Raw genomic sequence first — 21,398 nt, forward strand, 5'->3', positions numbered from 1 at the left:
TGCGTGGGTAGGGTTTGGGGGCAGGAGGAGAAGGGGACGACAGAGGATGAGATGGCTGGATGGCATCACTGACTCGATGGACGTGAGTCTGAGTGAACTCCAGGAGTTGGTGATGGACAGGGAGGCCTTGCGTGCTGCAGTTCATGGGGTCGCAAAGAGTCGGACACGACTGAGCGACTGAACTGAACTGAACTGAATAATATTGGAGCAGCCAATTGTTTTTTTTTTAACAACAAAGTACACTTGCTGTAGCTTGTATTCATTATGTTTTTCAGGTCTTTTCCTTTGAAAGGCCATTTAAGGAAATCTAAAGGTTAATTTTATATATAAACAGTAGAGGTGACTAAATTTCTCTTTTTTTATAGTCATATGTTCTTGTAAACAGAAATCCACAGAAGCCAAATACTTCTTTATTGTTTTAATAGAATTATTGCCCAACTAAAGCACTGGATACAATTAGATGAAGTTACTTTAAAAGTTTGTTTCAAGCTATCCATATATGAGAGCTGTAAATGTTATTAACTATTTTGTCGTATAGATATAGATTTAGATGTAGATATAGATCAGGGAAGAAGGAAGGAAAGGAGGAGATGGAAAGAATGAAAAGAGGGAGTTAATTTGCTAGAGTTCTTAAGAATAACCTTTTAGCATTAGCATGCCCCATTTTTTTAAATAGCCATATTTTGCCTCAGCAAGTATTCAAAATAATAGAAATGGTACTTTTCAGTATGTTTTAGTAATATTTTTCCATCTTAATGTTAGGTCTTCAGACATGAACTAGCTTACTTATTGACTGGAATTCTTGGAGCAGCAATAGATTATTGGATTGTCCTTGGTCTTAATATGGGTAGAAACGTGATGCGACACATGTCTGATGACGTAGGAAGTTACGTTTCCCTCTCATGTGATGGTACGTATGTCTGTGGTGCATGAGCCTTACTCCTCACACACGTCATGATTTTATAAAATTTGATATTATAGAGTGGGAAATAGGACCTGGAAATAAAGTATTATTCATTTGTGGATAATATTAATCATGTTTTTCTTAATTCTACAACTAAAAATTTAAACTACCTCCTAAAAATAAATATTTAAACTGATTTAAAATCAATTTATTTTAGATTTACCTTTTTTTTGTTGTTTGCTGTTGATTGCTGTTTACCAATCTCATGTGGTAAAAACTATTTTTAATACATTTAATACTTCTACTCATTCAGCTAGAAACCATTATCTCTCTATAATGTTGTCTGTGCTATATGAACAGTTTCCTGGTCTCTTCCTGCATGAATACTTAACATTATTAAAAAATGAAAATCATTAGGTCAGAATACTTACTATGGTATAGAAAGCCACTTATATTAACTTGAGCTTATATTACTGGTTAAAACATTTCCCCCATGTACCTGTTGCTGTATAATTTTTCTATTATAACAAAAAGCTGCCAGTGCTTCTTTTCCATTGAGTCTGATGATCTAACAAATTAGCATGGATGAAACAAATAAAAGTAATATGTAATACATATGTATAATTTTCTCAGTCTTCCTCCTCCCTGTATTATCTGATTTTAAAGTTCCCCCTAAAGTAATAGGAATGTTATTTAAGCAATATGATGACAGAACTCATTTTCACATGCTTACTTTATGTTTTGTATGTATGTATATTAGTAGCTCAGTCATGTCTGACTCTTTACAACACCATGGACTGTAGCCCACCCTTCTCTGTTCATGGAATTCTCCAGGCAAGAATACTGGAGTGGGTAACCATTCCCTTTAAAGGGGGCTCTTCCCAGCCCAGGGATTGAACTGTGGACTCCTGCATTGCAGATGAATTCTTTACTGTCTGAGCCACCAGAGAGGCCCATGAAGGTTGTTCCTAACTCTTTTGGGTCTCCAGAGTTAAGGGAGGCTTCTGTAAGACATTTTTACATTCTTATTTTTCATATAGTTAACATACAGCATTACCTTAGTTTCAGGTATACTACATTGTTTGACATTTGTATATGTTAAATGATCACCACTACTATAAATTCAGTAACCATCTGCCCCCATACAAAGCTATTATAATGTTATCCACACTATGTACGTTCTTACTCTTCAAAGCCAGAGTAGTGCCCTGTGAACCATTTCCTTCCTCTCTCCCTTTCTCCCTTCTTTCCTTCTTTCCTAAATTTCTAAAATGAACATATTTTAAACCAAGTGAACTTTTATAGCTTTCAAATATAAAAGGTGATTTTGATATACTTAAAAATATTTTAGACTGCTAAGTAAGTGCTCTCTTTTGTTGCACATGTGTTTCATTGCATCTTAGTTTTATATAAAAGAAAACATTCTTGAATATGCTGTCAATCACTATAATACTTCGAACAGAGATTCTAGAATAGGAGTCCAGGCTGTAACTGGGTTCAGGATTTATTCGATGATGCCCTCTGCAAAGAGAGGTCTCTCTTTATACTACTGAAGTTAGAAGATTTTTATCTAAAGCATTTTATCTTTTTTTTTTTTCTTTCTTTTTCATTGAGCTGAGGGGTGATTACTGTTGCTTTTGTGAAGTAGCTGTCCTTTGTTCCATGACTTTTTAACATTTCTTAGCTCAAATTCAATCTTCCTTCAGAATCCTTTCTTATCATTTCTTTCCCACCATTCCTACCAGATAGTGTGTGTGGGTTTGGTTTTTTTTCCCCCCCCCCATTTTAGAAACAGAATTCTGGCATTATTTGCTAGCATGGGAACTAAACATTCAGCTAAAAGGATTCCCTGTTTTCATTCCATAATGAAACTTCTTTGAGTTAGAGGACCCAGGATAGGATTAGCAGTGCCTCTACAGATTGTCAGTATATTTATATGCATTGTTTCCAGTGTGTATTGGTAACCTCTAGGGAGATACAACTTATCTTACAGTTTAACCAAATACATGAAATAATGAGCCTTGTATTAACAGAATTCTACTGTGTGTTAGGAATCAACTTTAATGCTTTCCTTACTCATAATCAAATGTCCCTTAACTTTAAAGCAAGCATTGTTACCCACTGTTACTACCAGTTTTCACAAGACAAATTTAAACCTAACATACCTGAGCCGGTAACTGACTTCAGCTGAAATTAGACTTTAATGTTACCATTGTAATCCTGTGAACAGACTGATTACTTTGCTCTCAGTTATGTTTGATCACTGATATTTAAAACTACAAGAGATTAAACTGTATTCCTGTTTGAAATGTGTGTTTAAGCCTTTCCTTCCCCTTTTCAAAGCACACACAGTTGGTTTCTTAGGCTTCCAATTAAGCCATAAATGGGCAGTTTAAAAATATATATATATCTAAAAGTGGTCAAATTAATATCTCCTAAATTTTTGTTACTATATGTTGATTTTAAGCCTTTGTCAGGAGAGAAAAGTAAATGATTTATCCTTAAGAGCAGTAGCTTTTCTACGATTAATATGTGAAACTAAATTGTTTATTATAGAGCTTGTAGAATAATATACTTAATCCCTACAAGTGAATCTGGGCCTTCTAATAATGTCCTTTTGGTCAGTATTTTGATGGAGAATCATTTCCTTGTTCGGTTGCTGAGTCATGTCTAACTCTTTGCCCCTCCATGGACTGCAGCACGCTATGCTTCCCTGTCCTCCGCTATCTCCCAGAGTTTGCTCAAATTCATGTTCATTGAGTCAGTGGTGCTATCTAGCCACCTCATCCTCTGCCTCCCCCTTCTCCTTTTGCCTTCAGTCTTTCCCAGCATCAGGGTCTTTTCCAATGAGTCAGCTTTTCCCACCAGGTGGCCAAAGTATTGGAGCTTCGGCATTAGTCCTTCTAATCAATGTTCAGGGTTGATCTTTAGAATTGACTGGTTTGATCTCCTTGGTGTCCAGGAGACTCTCAAGAGCCTTTTCTAGCACCACAATTCAAAAGCATCAGTTCTTCAGTTCTCTGCATTATTTATGGTCCAACTCTCACATCTCTACATGACTACTGGAGAAACCATCCCTTTGACTATATGGGCCTTTTTTGGCAAAGTGATGTCTTTGCTTTTTAATACACTATCTAGGTTTGTCATAGCTTTCCTATCAAGGAGCAAACATCTTTTAATTTCATGATACAGTCACCGTCCACAGTGATTTTGGAACCCAAGCAAAGAAAGTCTGTCACTGTTTCCATTGTTTCCCCATCTATTTGCCATGAAGTTATGGGACCGGATACCATGATCTTAGTTTTCTGAATGTTGAGTTTTAAGCCAACTTTTTCACTCTACTCTTTCACTTTCATCAAGAGGCTCTTTAGTTCTTCTTCACTTTCTGCCATAAGGGTGGTGTCATCTGCATATCTGAGGTTATTGATATTTCTCCCGGCAATCTTGATTCTAGCTTTTGATTACACAGCCTGGCATTTCCCTTGATGTACTCTGCATTTAAGTTAAATAAGCAGGGCAGCAATATGCAGCCTTGTCATACTCCTTCCCAGTCTTGAACCAGTCAGTTGTTCCATGTCCAGTTCAAATTGTTGCTTCTTGACCTCCTTTCAGGCTTCTCAGGAGATGGGTAAGGTGGTCTCGTATTGCCATCTTTTTAAGAATTTTCCACAGTTTGTTATGATCCACACAGTCAAAGTCCTTCTGCATAGTCAGTGAAGCAGACTTTTTTTCCAGAACTCCCTTGCTTTCTCCATGATTCAGTGAATGTTGTCAATTTGATATGTGGTTCCTCTGCCTTTTCTAAATCCAGCTTATTCATCTGGAAGTTCTCAGTTCACATATTGTTGAAGCCTAGCTTGAAGGATTTTGAGCATTACCTTGCTAGCATGTGAAGTGAGTGCAATTGTGCAGTGGTTTGAACATTCTTGGCATTGTCCTTCTTTGGGATTGGAATGAAAATTAAACTTTTCCAATCCTGTGGCCACTGCTGAGTTTTCCAAATTTGCTGACACGTTGACTGTGGCACTTTCACAACATCATCTTTTATAATTTAAAATAGCTCAGCTAGAATTCTGTCACCTCCACTAGCTTTGTTCATAGTAGTGCTTCGTAAGACCCACTTGACTTGACACTCCAGGATGTCCAGCTCTGGGTGAGTGACCATACCATTGTGGCTGTCTGAGTCATTAAGACCTTTTTTGTATAGGTCTTCTGTGTATTCTTGCCACCTCTTCTTAATCTTTTTGCTTCTCTTAGGTCCTTTCCATTTCTGCCCTTTATACTTGCTCATCCTTGCATGAAATGTTCCCTTGATATCTCCAGTTTTCTTAAAGAGATCTCTAGTCTTTTCCCATTCTATTGTTTTCCTCTGTTGCCTTCTTATCTCTCCTTGCTGTCATCTTGAATTCTGTTTTTCCCTTCTGTTGTTTCCTCAGCTATTTTGTAACGCCTCCTCAGACAACCACTTTGTCTTGTTGCATTTCTTTTTCTCTGGGATGGTTTTGGTCACTGACTCCTGTACAGTGTTGCAAACCTCCATACTTCAGGCACTCTGTCTACCATATCTAATCCCTTGAATCTACTTGTCACCTCCACTGTAATATCATAAGGGATCTGATTTAGGGCATACCTGAAATGCAAGTGGTTTTCCCCACTTTCTTCAATTTAAGCCTGAATTTTGTGATAAGGAACTCATGATCTGAGTCACAGTCAGCTCTAGGTCTTTTCATGGTTTTTTTTTTTTTTCTAACCTGCCCCACTTGAGGTCTCCTTTCCCCAAGCTTTAGGGTTGTATTTCTTCTTCCTTTTTCTTTTTGCCCTTGGAGGGAAAGGTTGGTTGAGTGGTTTGTGTTGATTTCTTGTTAGGGGTGACTTGTACCTGCGTTCTCATTTCAGGGAGCTTAGCCTGTTCCCCTGGAGTCCTCGGGTCTTCTGATGTCATCTAGAGGTTGCTTTGTAGGAGTTGTTCCACATCTTCATGAGTTTTTGATGTATTTGTAGGGAAGCTGGTGATCTCCCCGTCTTCCTCGTCCGCTATCTTCTTCCGCGTCCACAGTCAGCCCTAGATCTTGTTTTTGCTGACTGTATAGAGTTTCCTTATCTTCAGCTGCAAAGGACCCAATCAGTCTGATTTCAGTATTGACTATCTGTTGATGTCCATGGGTAGAGTTGTCTCTTGGGTTATTGGAAAAGGGTGTTTACTATGACCCTGCGTTCTCTTGACAAAACTCTTACCCTTTGCCCTGCTTCATTTGTACTCCAAGGCCAAAGTTGCCTATCACTCTAGTTATCTCTTGATTTCCTACTTTTGCATTCTAATTGCCTGTGATGAAAAGGACATCTTTTTTTGACATAAGTTCTAGAAGATGTTGTAGGTCTTCATAGAACGTCCAGCTTCCGCTTCTTCAGCATCAGTGGTTGGGGCATAGACTTGAATTAATTACTGTGATGTTGGATGGTTTGCCCCAGAAATGGGATTAGTACTTCGTTCTGTCGTTTTTAAGGTTTCACCCATGTGCTGCTTTTCGGATTCTTTTGTTGACTATGAGGGCTACTCCATTTTTTCTAATGGATTTTTGCCCATAGTCATAGATATAATGGTCATCTGAATTAAATTTGCCCATTCTGTCCATTTTAGTTCACAGATGCTTAAGATGTCGATGTTCAATCTTGCTATCTCTTGCTTGGCCATGTCCAATTTACATTGATTCATGGACGTAATATTTCAAGTTCCTGTCCAATATTGTTCTTTATTGCGTCGGATTTTACTTTCACCACCAGACACATCCATAACTGACCATTTTTCTGCTTTGGCCCAGTCACTTCATTCTTTTCGGAGCTACTAGTAATTGCCCTCTGCTCTTCTTTAGTAGCATATTGGAATATTGGACCCCTTCCCACCTGGGGGGCTCATCTTCTGGTGTCATGTCTTTCTGACTTTTCATACTGTTCATGGGGTTCTCATAGCAAGAGTACTGGAATGGGTTGCTATGTCCTCCTCCACTGGACCATGTTTCTCACTCTTCACTGTGACCTGTCCATCTTGGGTGACCCTGCATGGCATGGCCCACGGCCTCATTTAGTTAAGCCCCTTCTCCATGACCAGGCTATGATCCATGAAAGGGTGTCCTACATTACTTTTCTTCTTTATCTTTCATCCTTCTCTGCAATGATAGGATTTGTGGATGTGGTTGGAGGAAAAATGTCTTCCTATCAGCTCAAGACTAATCAATGCAAATTAAATGTGCCTACTTTAAAACCAAGTTCCGGTTTTCTATTGACAGCCTAGTTGTGGGAAGAGATCTTTAACATTAATTGGAAAGTATAGTGATAAAAACCCATGTCTAACTGTCTATTCATATATCATCTCTCCATTCATGTGTATATATGTAAAATTTCCAGCCTTTTATTTAAAATAATAAAAAGTAATGGTTGTTTCAAATGTGAGAACATCTGCCATTAAAAAAAATTTCTCTTGAAGACCAAGGAATAGGAATATTATCTATTTTTCATGGTTTAAAATTTTGTGGGTGAATCTCACTGGTGTAGAAATCATCATCTGAATGAATAAAGTCCATGGAGGAAATAGTCTATAGAAAGAAATTTTATAGTGTGTAGCAATAACTATATTTACTTCTCTTATTTTCTACAGACTTTTCTTCACAGGACTTAGAGATTTTTATTTCTTCCTTTTCCTCCTCCTGGCTTCAAATGTTTGTTGCAGAGGCAGTCTTTAAAAAGTTGTGTTTACAGAATTCCATTAGTATTTCTTCTGAGCCACTTTCTCTTCAGAAAATGGTAAGCACCACTCTATTTTAGTTCTTTTAATTTTTAAGAACTAAATTTATACATTCAGTTTTTAAATATTCTTAGTTATTCTGATAATTGTACAGAGCATATTAATCATCTTTCAAATATATATAAAAGCAGGTAGTTTTCTACCTCAAAATCTAATAATTATTGAATAGAAATTTTAATTACTTGAGAATAATTAAGAATTGATAACAGAAAAGTTATACAAGAATCTTTGTATCACTTGCCACAGTACCTAACATTGTTATTTTGGAAAGACTGTGATCCAAAAAAATTCTACATAGTATTTAATGGTATTTAAAAAGTAAAATTTGCAAATGACTCTAAGGTTACACACATATAAAGAGTTTTATCTTGGCTATCTTTAGCTATTATTGATATTTATTATTTCCATCAGTTTCTTCAACAAATGAGAAATATACTTGTTAATAATTGGTCAGGTTGGGGAAATACTGTTTGCAACAATCCTTGTCTTTAATGACTTTTGCACTCCTTATTCCGTTCATTCCAGATTTCTTTTCTGTTAAAGGAAGGCATTACCAAGATGGAAATGACAAAATCCCAGTTGTACGTAAACCATAAATACTAAAAATAGGCAAATTAATTGTAACAAGTTGAGCATGAGACTCATCAAAAGAGCTTTCCTAAATGAACATCAGATTTGAGTTTGAAAAAAATTATTTTTAAGAAAGTAATTTTCTTCTGATGTATGTCATATTGACATAATGACATGGAACTAGCAGCTTTCTTAATATTTTAGCATGTTCAAATGACTTAGGGAGGCAACCGTATTGATGAAACGAAGAAAATACAACTACATTTAATGGTGAAATGAATCAGGTAATTTCTCTTACCTGTTTCCAGGTTTTTTTAGTTGAGAAAGCAATATAATATTATTTTGCAACAGGTATATTCCTACTTGCCAGCTTTGGGGAAAACTGGTGTGCGTGGGACTAGAAAGATGCAGAAACCAAAGAAAATAGGACTGCGGCCTTGCTTTGAATCTCAGAGGGCCTTAATAATGCTGAATGGTGCTAAACAGAAGCAAGGTGAAGGGCTGCCAGAGATACCGTAAGTGATGCTTGTATACCAGCTCGGCTTTGTTTTCAAGTACAGCTCTTCTTAGGCATTTCTTGAACCATATGGTTATCTGAGATGTTGTCTGAATTATGCTGATTAGCAGAAAACTCAGTTTTAGACCTATAAGTGCACATGATCAACATTTTCACTTTCTTTAATGCAATGTTCATGCTTTCTTTCTATTAAAAAAAATAGATTCTTTTCTAAAAGAAGTAAAACTCTTCAGCAAAATATTGTTCCACACAATTTTTTTCCCTGTAATTTAAAATACTACTTATGTATAGTAAAGACGGGACTTCAGAATGCATGGTCATGTGAGACACCCTGAATTGTTTTAATAGCCTTCCCAAATGAGAAACCGCGTCTCAAAGTATGCCATGCAAAATTCAGAAAACTTGAAATCTTTGGGAAGAAGAGGATAGGATTAGAATATGAAAATAAGAATGGGAAGTAGGGGCCTGAATTTTTATCTTATTAGCATTTTGCTTTAGTCTCTCTGCCAAATAATGGTTTACTTGGTCTCAACTTCTTTATCTGATTTCAGTATTCATAAACTTTTTGGTGGTCAGTTGGGGGTGCAAAGTTAATAAAATGAAAATTACTGTATTAAAATTTGTTTCTATACAGTTGAAATAAATATAAAAATAGAAAGCAGTAAATATTTGAATGAATAATGGGGTTTAAATTAAAAGAATGCTAGGTTTTTTTATTTTAACTCACCATATAATTTGTGCTGCCATGCTTTGGTGAGAAACAATCTTTCCTTATGTCATTCTTTCTTTTCAGAGAACTGAATCTTGCTAAATGTTCCTCATCATTAAAAAGATTGAAAAAGAAGTCAGAAGGAGAATTGTCATGTTCCAAGGAGAATTGCCCCTCTTTAGTTACAAAGATAAATTTTCATAAGACTAATTTAAAAGGTATTCCAAATATTTAATTTATGCTAGGAACTTTGTGTGGTTATAGTCAGTATTTGCAAGTTTTACACACTGGACTTGATGAATACTTCACCTTAAATATTGGACAAGGTCCAGGAAAATACCTTCTTGGAGAGCATATTATTTTTTGAACTGCCATTTATACAAAAAAATGTTTAATACCTGGTATAATAGAGTATTTCTCCCTTTTCTCCACCTGCCTTTTCAAATATTAAACACTGTGGAGCTCATGTTGAGCTCATTCCAGACTTGCCTGCCTTACTTTTCTATTCCACCTCAACCTGTGCTGCTTAGGATCAGTGTCTTGTGATTTGAAAGTATAATTCAGTCTTCATCTCTTTCAGTTCTAGACGTTTTGTGAACAAAGAATGAGAAGTAGGCTATGTTACATAGCTGTGTTAAGCATATGGACTCTTTTCTTCCAGGCATTGAGCCCAGACTATGAAATGTGCTTGGCTTTTGGTTCTAACTATACTGGAACCTAAGTACCTAAAGGGATGGAGTAACAAGAATAGCGTTGTAATAATTCACTCCAGCACTTCTTTAACTTAGGTACCCCTTTAACTCAAAATTATGATACCTTCCAAGAGTCTACATCCAGCCAAAGTAAATTGCTAAGTCTCTTGTTTATGACCTATATTATGTTTTTAATACAAATGTTATCATTATGGTACCAAGCTTTCATAATATTTCTACATGGCATAAGTTCATGATAGCATATCACAAATGTAAAACAACTGCCCATTTGCCTCAAAATATGAAAAATGTATTAAATGTGAACTCAGATATTAACTCCAGAAAAGTGTCCTTTTTCTTTGTTGATTGTGTCAGAAAGTAAAATGAATATGAATGACTTTAGCTGAACAGCAGAAGGAACTGGGAGGGAGGAAGAGAATTGAGAAATAGTAGGGAAAAACTTCAAAAGCTTTTCAATGCCTTTAAAAGAAATGTTTTAGTAGAAGTTGTAGAAATAATCTGTAAAAACTGAACACTGGAAAAATGTGCTGCTTAGTATTTTATAGCAAGAAAGAGTTTGATTCAGTATGTATTTCATTTTCAAAGCAATCAGTATTATTTTAATCCCCCTTACATCAAATCATTACTTGTATCTTATTAATCTTGTTTACAACAGAGAGGGATATAGACAGTTTTAGGCAGCAGGCACTAATTGCACACTACCACCCCAAGAAAAGACTTTATCATTCTGTTTTTCATTCTTGTTCAGCTTTAAGTGGTACCAAGGATTTTTTTTTTGTGCATGTATGTGCGTGCATGTATGTGTGTGCGTGTGTGTTTATATTAAGATTCCCCCATTTCTCCTTCTCTGTGCTGCTGTAGCCAAGCCAGACAGCCTATTGAGAAGCAGCAAACCATCTGTTAATGGATTTGAAGTTCTGAATTACACTTGAGTGTGTAGAGGCACTCGTGCTTAGCCAGAAACATTCATTTGAATTAAGCTATCAATGCTGTATAAAAAAGAGCCATACATTTAACGTAGGTTCATGAATAAATTTAAGAGAGGGCAATTGCACTCTAAACTTTTATTGCTGTAAAACCCAGTATTTTTGGTGTTCTCTGATCATTTGGGGGTTTTATAGCAGGATTGAAGCTTTAAACCTTGAACTAGGAGGAGACAATGCCTGTGTTAAACCTTTTGCAGTAGAATTTCATTGCTGAATTGCTGACAGAGAGGCTCTATAAAGAGGATGGGGTTCCCTCCCCCTTCTTTTTTTTTTCCCCTAATGTGAGAGATGTTTAAACCAGTCAAAAGGAAAACTCAATAAATAATTTTCTGGCATGGGGCCAGATCTCCTAGTTCATGCCCTTTGATTATTTTCTTTAGTTGATATCTTGTCTTCTCTGGAATAATCTATTAATTTTTTATGGCAGGAGAAACAGCCCTCCATAGAGCTTGCATAAATAACCAAGTGGACAGATTGATTCTTCTTCTCTCTATGCCAGGAATAGACATCAATGTTAAAGGTAAGTTCTAAATCTTTGTTGTCTAATTCAGTGTTTTATATTTGTGATATTAAATAGTTTAATTTCAGCATTACTAAAAATCACTTAAGTATATTTACCTAACATCTTCAAAGTATTGTTGGTAAAACCAAGAAATTCATCACATACTGATGTAGAAGAGTGCACAGTCATTTTTGGCATCTATATTGTGACATACCCCACCATCAACATTTTAAAATAGTTTGTCTTTTATTTTATTTTTTATAATTAGAAATATTATACCCCTAAGCATTTATATCAAAGCATTCTGTTTGTATATAAGGCACTTACGAAGTCACACTGATAAGACAAGTAGAATTTCAGTACTTCACTACCAAAAGTCGTACTTTTGCCGTTTAAAAATTTGCCTTGATTTCTAATTTAGACAATGCTGGCTGGACGCCTTTGCATGAAGCCTGTAACTATGGCAACACAGTGTGTGTCCAGGAAATTTTGCAGCGTTGTCCAGAGGTAGATCTGCTCACTCAAGTGGACGGGGTGACTCCTTTGCATGATGCGCTGTCAAACGGACATGTAGAAATTGGCAAGCTGCTGCTCCAGCATGGGGGTGAGTGCATTTATGCTAAGCGGGTTATGATAAATTATCCAGTTTTTTTTGATGAATCCCTCAGAGGTAGAAAGCATTTTATATTTTAAGATCTATAAGGAAAGATGCCTTTATTACATTTTAATGAAAAGTAAACATGAAAAGTCTGCTAGCATATAAGCACCTTTTATTAGTAAGGATAAAAGCCTTTTGATAAAATGATTTATTTCTTGTGTCATAAAATTAAACCTGTTTACCTTTGTTATGAGAATATATTTTGAATTGGGTATGTTTTTACTGTTAATCCTTTTACTTAAAAGTACGTAATGTCTATAAACCAGCTATTTCTGAAAGCTTATTAATAAGTATATGTAAATCTTCATTTGTGAATACTTGGATATTTCATTCTTATTTCGCTTCCTGTATATAACTGCTAATATGATTCTCCTTTTTCTTTAATGAGTCATTTCTTTACAGACTACACAAAAAGATATCCTAGAATACCTTTTCTTCATTCACATTTTGTAGTCAATTAAGTAGGAGAATTGCCAAATGGTGGTAACTGTTGTGTAGGGGTTTGTGATGGAAGTAACTTGAGCTCAGTATTCATCTACTGCTTTTTCTGCTGGTTTCTTTTTCTGATCTCTGCTTTCCAAACCCTTCCCCAGCCCCCCGGTTCAATGATATTCTTCTTATATCTGAACTGAATAATATAAATTTTATATCAAAATGTTCAAAACTGATTTGGAAAAACTGTTTTAAAAGGAAAAACAAAGGAAAAGTGATTACAAGCTTATAATGCAGATTTGTATAAATTTCCTGTTACTTTTATTTGCATTAAAAATACTATTGTACTATTTGTCCAGTAATTAAAGCTGTTTGATTCTGGATGAAAATAAATAGTATAAATTATTTAGATATCTCTTTAAGATATATCTATATCTAGCTCTCATTTGTCTATCTAAGGAAGGCTCTATATCATGGTAGTTTGGTGTATTTGGTTATTTATAGTCTTCTCCTGCCCCCTAAAGGCCTTTGTGTGTCTGTTTTACTTATACCATTTCATAATCAATATATTTTTCAGTTCTTACACTTTTTTTAGTATTATATGGGTACAGAACCATACTATTCTATCTCTGAAGTGTTTTATTTTTCTGCTTAACCATGAATGTGACATACCATGCCAGTATTTGGCTTTGCTTCACATGGTCTAAGTGATATAAAACCTTTGTTGCATTAAGTCCAATTTTTCAGAAGAAGAAGGCATTATATTAACCATTGTGAATTGTTTTAGGACCTTTGGTGAAGAATAGTACACAGATGAGTTCTTTGTCCTAAGAGAGGGAAATCTGTTTGTACTTGGATTTATCAAGGTCCTTTGGCAATCATATAGACTTGTCTTTGCCTTAGTTATAATCTGTGTTTGGACCTATAGAATGGTTTGATATCACTATAGAAACTGTGTTCTCTCTTTGTTGTGAGTTGCTTAGTCTTTCTTGAGAGCAATAATTTTAAAATTTTATTTATGTTTTTAAAAACTTTGTTTACTTCTGGTATCTTGGGGTCATAATTTTGTTGTATTTTCTCTTTTAAACAGAAGTAACTTGAAATTTGGGGGGAAATGTCACCATAATGAAATCTAGTTTTAGAATTTTTCTATAAATTATATATTAATCATATGTCATCACTGGTTAATCTTTTATACTAAGAAAGAAGGACATTGTCTATCTAAGCCCCACTACATATTGTCAAGTCAGATTCATCATGAAGAGATTTAGCAACTGTGATCTGATGAGATCTGTGTGGTAAGGTAGAATCTTCTGGTTATGTCTGCTAGTACTCAAACCTTTACATTCCTTGTAACATTTGTATGGCAAAGGGCATAAATAATTACAGGACTTGATTAGCAGAGGTACAAAGTACTCCTGTTCTTTACAGTGTGACCAAATACTGAGTCACTGTTATTTTGCCCCTCCCATATCATCTTTTACTACCCAGGGGATAAATTGTGTCTTCAGTACTTTGTAAGTAGATGGTTAGATGGGTTTAACTAGCATAGGTGAAATGAAATCTGAGTTTGTCCCAGAGCATATAATATTTACTTTTTGTGAATCAGTTACCTTTACTAAAAATTGAACATAAGCAAGGGTAATGGAAAATGTGTCCTGTCTCTGGGCAGAGTTTTGCACTCTGCACTGCTGCTATCACCAATTCGCAATGGGAGGGGGCAGTACTTTTTCCTCTTGGTGGTATTATGAAATATCTTTAAGACTCTCATACAGAATTTAAGATAAATGTATTTTGTTAATTCCCTCCAAGAACACTGATATTCTTATTTCAAGATGACAATTTATAAAGTTTTATCAAAGTTTTATATATATATATATATAAAAAACACCATATATGTTATTTATTGAATTAGGGATTTACTTTTAGGCAAACCTCATTAGGCAATTGGCTAGGTGTTTTTTTTTTCCCCTAAAGAACCTTTATTAGGCAGTTAGTATATATAGCTAGGTAATTATATCAATATAAATTACTGCAAAATATGACTGTAAACTGAACCCTGGGTGGCTTTGGGAAAAAAAGAGAAAATATGGCTGTTAAGCTGCCAAAATGTATTACACTTAACATTTTGCATTTTCTTTTTCACAGGCCCAGTGCTTCTACAGCAGAGGAACTCTAAGGGGGAATTGCCCTTGGATTATGTGGTATCATCTCAAATCAAGGAAGAACTTTTTGCTATCACCAAAATAGAAGATACAGTGGAGAACTTTCATGCACAAGCAGAAAAACATTTTTACCACCAGCAGCTTGAATTTGGCTCCTTTTTACTTAGTAGGATGTTACTAAATTTTTGTTCAATTTTTGGTTTGTCTTCAGAGTCTTTAGCTTTCAAAGGATTAACTCATCTAAGTGAGCTGCTTATAGCTTGTCAGAATTATAAGGAAACCACTAGTGTTCATACTGACTGGTTATTGGATCTTTATGCTAGAAATATAATGACATTGCAGAAGCTCCCAAATGCTCTGAAGGAACTGCCTGAGAATGTAAAAGTGTGTCCTGGAGTACACACTGAGGCCTTATTGGTGACATTGGAAGTAATGTGTAGGTCCGTCACAGAGATTTCATGATGATGCCAAAAAATAGGGGTCAGCTTTCTAAACCTGTTCAGCTTGCTTTGTCATCTATTAGAGACTTCGTCGCTTATTAACACACGTTAATTGCATTTATTTATTGACAGAATTTGCAGCCTTGCTAATTTTAAAAGCACTTAAAGAACTTATGCAAAGCTGTAGTATAGGCTTCTTTTTCCAGTGTGTAGAATTTAACTCAAAAGTAAAAAATAGTTTTGTTTGGTATATATTGCTTTTGTTAATCTTTATTATTTTTTGGTTTAAAAGTTATTTATTTACACTGTACATGTAAAAATTTTTAATTTAGATATTTTTTTAAATCAAAATGTAATGTTCTCTATTTTAGGTGTTTTGGGTCTTAGAATCATGAAGAAAATATTTATGCAAATATGCACCTATAAACATGTAGCTTCCTGTTTCTTCTCTGTAGGCTGTTGGAATAAAATACTCATTTTAGTTTTACGTGTTTCTAAAATAAACATTTCAGAGTTCACAATAATATATTCTTTTGGTTTTTAAATGTAGTAAACGTGCAAAGTTTGATAATTTGATCCCTTGATCTATTTTAGCAGTTCCTATACAAAGTGTATTTCTACTCTATGTAACCACTCTTCTCTAAGCAAAATAATCTGCTTTATAATGTTTTATTAAATATTAAGATCATAAATGGCAACAAAGTAATGGATTTGAGATTATCTAAAATGTTAATGGTCCAGTATGAATTTACAGAGTAGTAATGTTTCATTTTGCAGTTTTTCCTAACAGTGATTTATAGTAAAACTAAAAAAGGGGTATGGATAATAATTACTTTTGAAACTGGAGTTGCTTCACTAGTGGGAATAAGTTACATTGTGATACAGCTGGAAAAGAAACATTAGAACTTCCATTTAGATTTTATGTAACTAAAGTGATGATCTCACAACAGTTATTATAATCTGTTAAAGAAGCACTCTTTAGTTTTATTTTGGAAATAGATCTTTTAGCAGGATACAAATACTGAGAGTTTTATTACTAGGTTTATAGTCCTAAGCTGAAAATTGCTACATTAGTATATCACCTCTGAATAAAAATCAAGTTTTTTTCCCTACATTTTAAAATCAGTAATTTCTTACACCTATTGTAAAAAATAGTTTTTAGTTAGCCTTCAGATGTGACATAACAACTGCCAGAATATCAGAGAAAACATGATGTAGCAGAGACTAAGGCACATTATAATGCTTTTAGAGTTAAGTGCTTCCCCAGATGATGCGTAAGAACTTTTTGATTCTGAAGATCAGCGACTTTGCATCACTTACTTGTGAAGGCATATGGAATAACATTTGCTTGATAAATATAAACTTAAAAACATAGACTTTGACATCAGACAAACATAGTTTCAAGTTCTTGTGTAATTTCTTATTAACTAAATTAAGCAAGTTCCTTTCTGAATTTTGGTTGTTACACCTGTCATATGGAAATAACACCAGGTATCTTGGTCATGATAGAATTACTAGCCTATCACCTTATATGGCACTTAATGTTACTTTGTATTTTATTATTTTAACTCCTCTTTTTAGTTACAACAAATCATTTAGATAGTAATTTCTTAAGTTGTTAATAATTCTAAGTTAATGAGATAATCACCATCATGAGTTAGGGTTTTGTGCTGCTAAGAAAAAGTCGTTTTCTAAATTAAATGTTCACAAGAAATATTCATTTAGTTGCAGTTAGTATTAATATTTCATGACTGTTCTGTCTGCCAATTTTTACAAGTCATGTTGACATGAAATATTTAACACTAAACTGCCAGGACTCTACCTCAAGAAGGTATCATTGCACTTTGCACTTCTTTAGAAGTATAACTTGGCAAATAGATTACAGTGTTTTGTGGCCTAGTTAATACTGGTAAATATATATGAATTTAAGCCTGCAGTAATAAACTGTATTTTCCATATTACCTCTTAAATGTTTTAGTTTAGAAAACATAATTGCCTCAAATTTATTTTAGATATAAAGAAAGTGGAAATTTTAATAGAAAAAATTTATAGACTTTCTGACCCCTGACTTTTTACCTGTAGGTATTTCAAAGTTGCAGCAGCTGAATAGAAAGCTGAGTAACATTATTCTTCGTTGTACTCTGCCAGATTTCATATCATAGTTCAATGGAGTTGTTTTTTTTTTTTTTTTAAAGCCTATGAAAGCCTTTATTACAATATAAATAAAGCTTGGAAGGAGATTTCTGAGCTGTTACGGTTCAACTTTCTTAATGCATAATCCCCACAGGTATTTGGAATATAAAAGATTTTAGAATATTCACTGTCAGCATTTTAGGAAGGGATTCTATGAAGTTTTCTAGCTTATTCTTAATTTTCCTATGCATAATAAAGTGATCCAAGTATATACCTTTTTTTGTCATCTCATTAACTCCAAAATAACCAGAAAGACATTTGTCCACATTAAATCAAATGCTAAATTAATCAATATTTTGATCATAGTTCCTTAAACACCTACTATGTACCAGGTATGCTTGACGGGCCGACTACAATACAAGAGGGAAAGCTTACATTCTAGGAAGGTAAGTCCAGTTTTACTGTCTTCTGTATAGCCTTTTGAAGAAAATTAACTTCTTAAATTTGCATTAATTGGTATTTTCATTTTTAAATGTGAACATTACAAGGGTCTGATTAATCCTTTGATGAGTATTATGACTTTACCATTGTAGAGTGAATAGAATGTGGCATGTTTGCTTTTGCAGTATTAGTGAAACCCAGTACTCATTCCCCTAGCTAAATGCAAATGCATTAATGCTAGGATACTTTATTTAAACACTAAGAAATGTTTGCCATTTTTGTTTATTCTTTTATAGAAAGTTAATAACTTTGCATGAAAAAATTACTGGTGGAATGTGTAATCCATATGCATTTACACACCTTCCCAGTTAAGTGATGAACTTGATGAGAGCCTGTCACTGGTGCTCCTTAATCAGTAGGAAGGGGTCATCTTTGAGTGACGTGAGGCACTCTTTCCCTCAGGCGCTTATCACGTAGCTTCCACACCAGTCGCACCTCTTGCTGATGTGGAGCTTGCAAACTTCAGAATGATAATTGTTTTTATAGCAAATGTGGATTGAGTCAGTGGTGGCATTATTGGAATTACACTGTGCCTGGTGATATCAAAACTGAAGACATTGAATAGTTAACTGTTTCTTGGAAATCAAATTATGCTGTCAAAAAATTCACTTTGTAGGTTAAAAGGAATTGCGGTAGGATAATACACTTTGGTATTTCCTCTGATTCAGAGATAGAGACTATTATACTATAAATTAGAAAAGACTGTGGTATTGTTAGGTTTTAAGCATATATCTTTTAGGGTACTACAAATCCCACTAAATGAAGACCTTCTTAAAGGAAACAATCAAGATAGTTTTAACACTGTTGATTGCTAGATGTTCAAAAAACTTCTCTTAAAGTAAATCCTAATCTTTGAGAATATCCAAAATATATTTAATTCATGTTTCCCAGTTTGTGAAAGTACCAAGCAGCTTTTTCTCCAAGACACATGAATTTATGTGAATTTCTGGGGGGGGGCGGATATTCTATTAAATTATTTTTAAAAGAGGATATTTTCCAATCAGAAATCCAAATGATTAGCTTTTTATCACAGAAGAATTTGCTAATTAGTACTTTTGCATTAGAGGCAAAATTGTATTTTGTGTATTTGATGTATAAAGTGTTTTCCAACATTTTGTATATTTGAATTCTTTACCATAGGTATTGTTTGTTTGCTTTTTGATGTAGGCCTATAGTTCAAATACACTTACACTATATATATATTGTTTTAATCTTGAAGTATAACTCTTAGCACTAGACAGATGTGATTGATTTTTTTTTATAATACCGTATTTGTATTGTTGAATATATATGTATTTTCTTTTTTAAAACAGAAACATAGTGAACTATTCTCTGGATTTTTAAAGTACTTGCTGAATTAAGATCCAAGAGTATTAAATCAACAAAGTAATCAATGGTCAGTTATTATAAAAACAATATCCTAATAAGTATATACTATTTTTATATATTTAATTTGTAATGTGTAATATTGCTGTGAACATAGACCAGAAAAATTAAGTTCCTTATTCAAATGTCTATAAAGAGCTGTCTTCAATTAGAAATGAAACATTTTCTCCAGATTTTGGCTTTCTTTTTACCATGGTCCCCAAATCTTTTCAGACTGTTAAACCCAGATTTAGTAAATCTAATCTCCTTCCTTTCAAAAGTATCTAAATTAGATCAAGTGAACATTAATGCATAATGGGCATTAAACATTAATAGAGAATGACTATGTTGGAGCATATGATTTAGTTTTACCAAAGAATGGAAGTTTTTTTTTTTTTTTTTTAAGTGCTTAGCACTTCCAGCAGGTAAGCTGCACTGAACTGAAAGTCTGGAATTCAGCTTTGAATTTACACCTATTATACTATCATTTATCTTAATAGCAGATGAACTAAAATTTTCAGTGACTTTACATTCTTCTGTCCTCAAATAGTCATGTTGAAAAAAAATCATTAATCTTAAAGTGGTGACAGATAAAAAGAATTTAGTTTGTTGTCAATACTTCTCAATTTAAAGGTTAGGTCAGCCATGGTTTTTGTCATGACACTGATAAATTTTTCTAATGACCAGAATGGTTTGATCTGTAATAGCTTTTTCTTTTTGTTTTAAGGAATATATGCCTTGGTTATCTGACTTCATCCTAAAAATGGATTTTTTTTTTCTGTTTTGAATTGTTTCTATTTTACAACACAAAGATAGAATTATACAGCAGTGGGTAAAATTTGATAATATTAAAATATGCATTTTAAAGATCTTTATTGAGAACTTAGAAGAATTGTAAAGATGAAAAGTTGGCAAAGGGATAAGGAGGGAAATGTTTAGGAATCATTGTGGTTTAAAGAGGGTAAAAATTTCTAGATGACGTTTAATATATTGAGAAGGTAGTGAGGGTATAAAGTCAGAAAAAAGGGCAGATAGATCTCCTAATCTCAGGAATAAACTGTCTTTGTAAATTTTGAATAATGTTCAGAAAACCAAGGATCAAGATAGTGTGTGATGAGTCTTTTAGTTAAAAATTCAGTCAAAAATAAATAATAAAAATACTAATTTAAGTTCATACTGAGGATATAAACTTGAGAGGTTAAAACCATTTATAAAAAGTGGTTGAACTTGTTCCTGGTAACTCCTTTTTCTGAACTAATTTTAGTCCTTTCTTTTTTTTTAAAAATAGAAACTACTTAAATGTTGTTTTTAAATTATTTCCTCTAAGTAAAATTACAGAGGGGAAAAGATTGTAAGCAAGTCCATTGCTAATAGTAGTTGTATTTGTTTTTCTCCAAGTTTCCCTGTAACATGATTTATATTTGTCTGTAATACTTGTAGCCAGTGTATTTTTTAAAGTAACGCTCCTAATATAAATAAAAATCAGTCTTGAAATTTTTCTAAAGTGGTCTTATTTAAATTAGCATCTACTGGATTTTTTTAATATAAAGTGCATTTTTTAAATATGCCATTTTTCTTCAAGGTAAGGATAAAATTAAGCTTTGTATCACCTAATGTAGATCTCAGTACTCTCGGACTATATGCCCTTCCTTTGAATGTCAATCTGTCTTATTTTACTGATATGCTGCTTTTGTCTTCTATTGAGCCTCTTCAAAGCAGTAGCCTTACCATGCTGAGTGGAGTCTTTACTGTTGAGGGGGATTCCTGAATTGCTAAAGATTAAACATCATTTAATAATACCCTGTGGACTCGTGTTACCATATCTTCATTAGTAGCCTTTTCTGATATTAGTTACTTGTTCTGATTTTTTTTTTCCAGATTCTACACCAAAAAGCAGGGAGAAGCTGTAAGATTAAATGATGGCTAAATTTATCAAAGGTTATACCTTTAATTGGGCTTCCCAAGTGGCTCAGATGGTAAAAGAATTCACCTACAATGCACAAG

General features: G+C 34.0%; 1 protein-coding gene across 1 annotated transcript in view; it reads left to right on the forward strand.

Moving 5' to 3' along the window:
- Positions 1–20,888, forward strand: part of ANKRD32 (ankyrin repeat domain 32) — a 73,883-nt gene extending 52,995 nt beyond the window's left edge. Inside the window, exons 15-21 of the mRNA XM_010831929.1 lie at positions 763–910; positions 7,557–7,702; positions 8,625–8,788; positions 9,584–9,717; positions 11,626–11,718; positions 12,122–12,304; positions 14,939–20,888. Coding sequence (XP_010830231.1) covers positions 763–910; positions 7,557–7,702; positions 8,625–8,788; positions 9,584–9,717; positions 11,626–11,718; positions 12,122–12,304; positions 14,939–15,417 — 1,347 coding nt within the window. The 3' untranslated portion in view covers positions 15,418–20,888. The remainder of the gene's footprint in view (positions 1–762; positions 911–7,556; positions 7,703–8,624; positions 8,789–9,583; positions 9,718–11,625; positions 11,719–12,121; positions 12,305–14,938) is intronic.
- Positions 20,889–21,398: the final 510 nt, after the last annotated feature.

Source organism: Bison bison, unplaced genomic scaffold (genome assembly GCF_000754665.1).
Source record: "Bison bison bison isolate TAMUID 2011002044 unplaced genomic scaffold, Bison_UMD1.0 scf7180017864533, whole genome shotgun sequence".
NCBI lineage: Eukaryota > Metazoa > Chordata > Mammalia > Artiodactyla > Bovidae > Bison > Bison bison.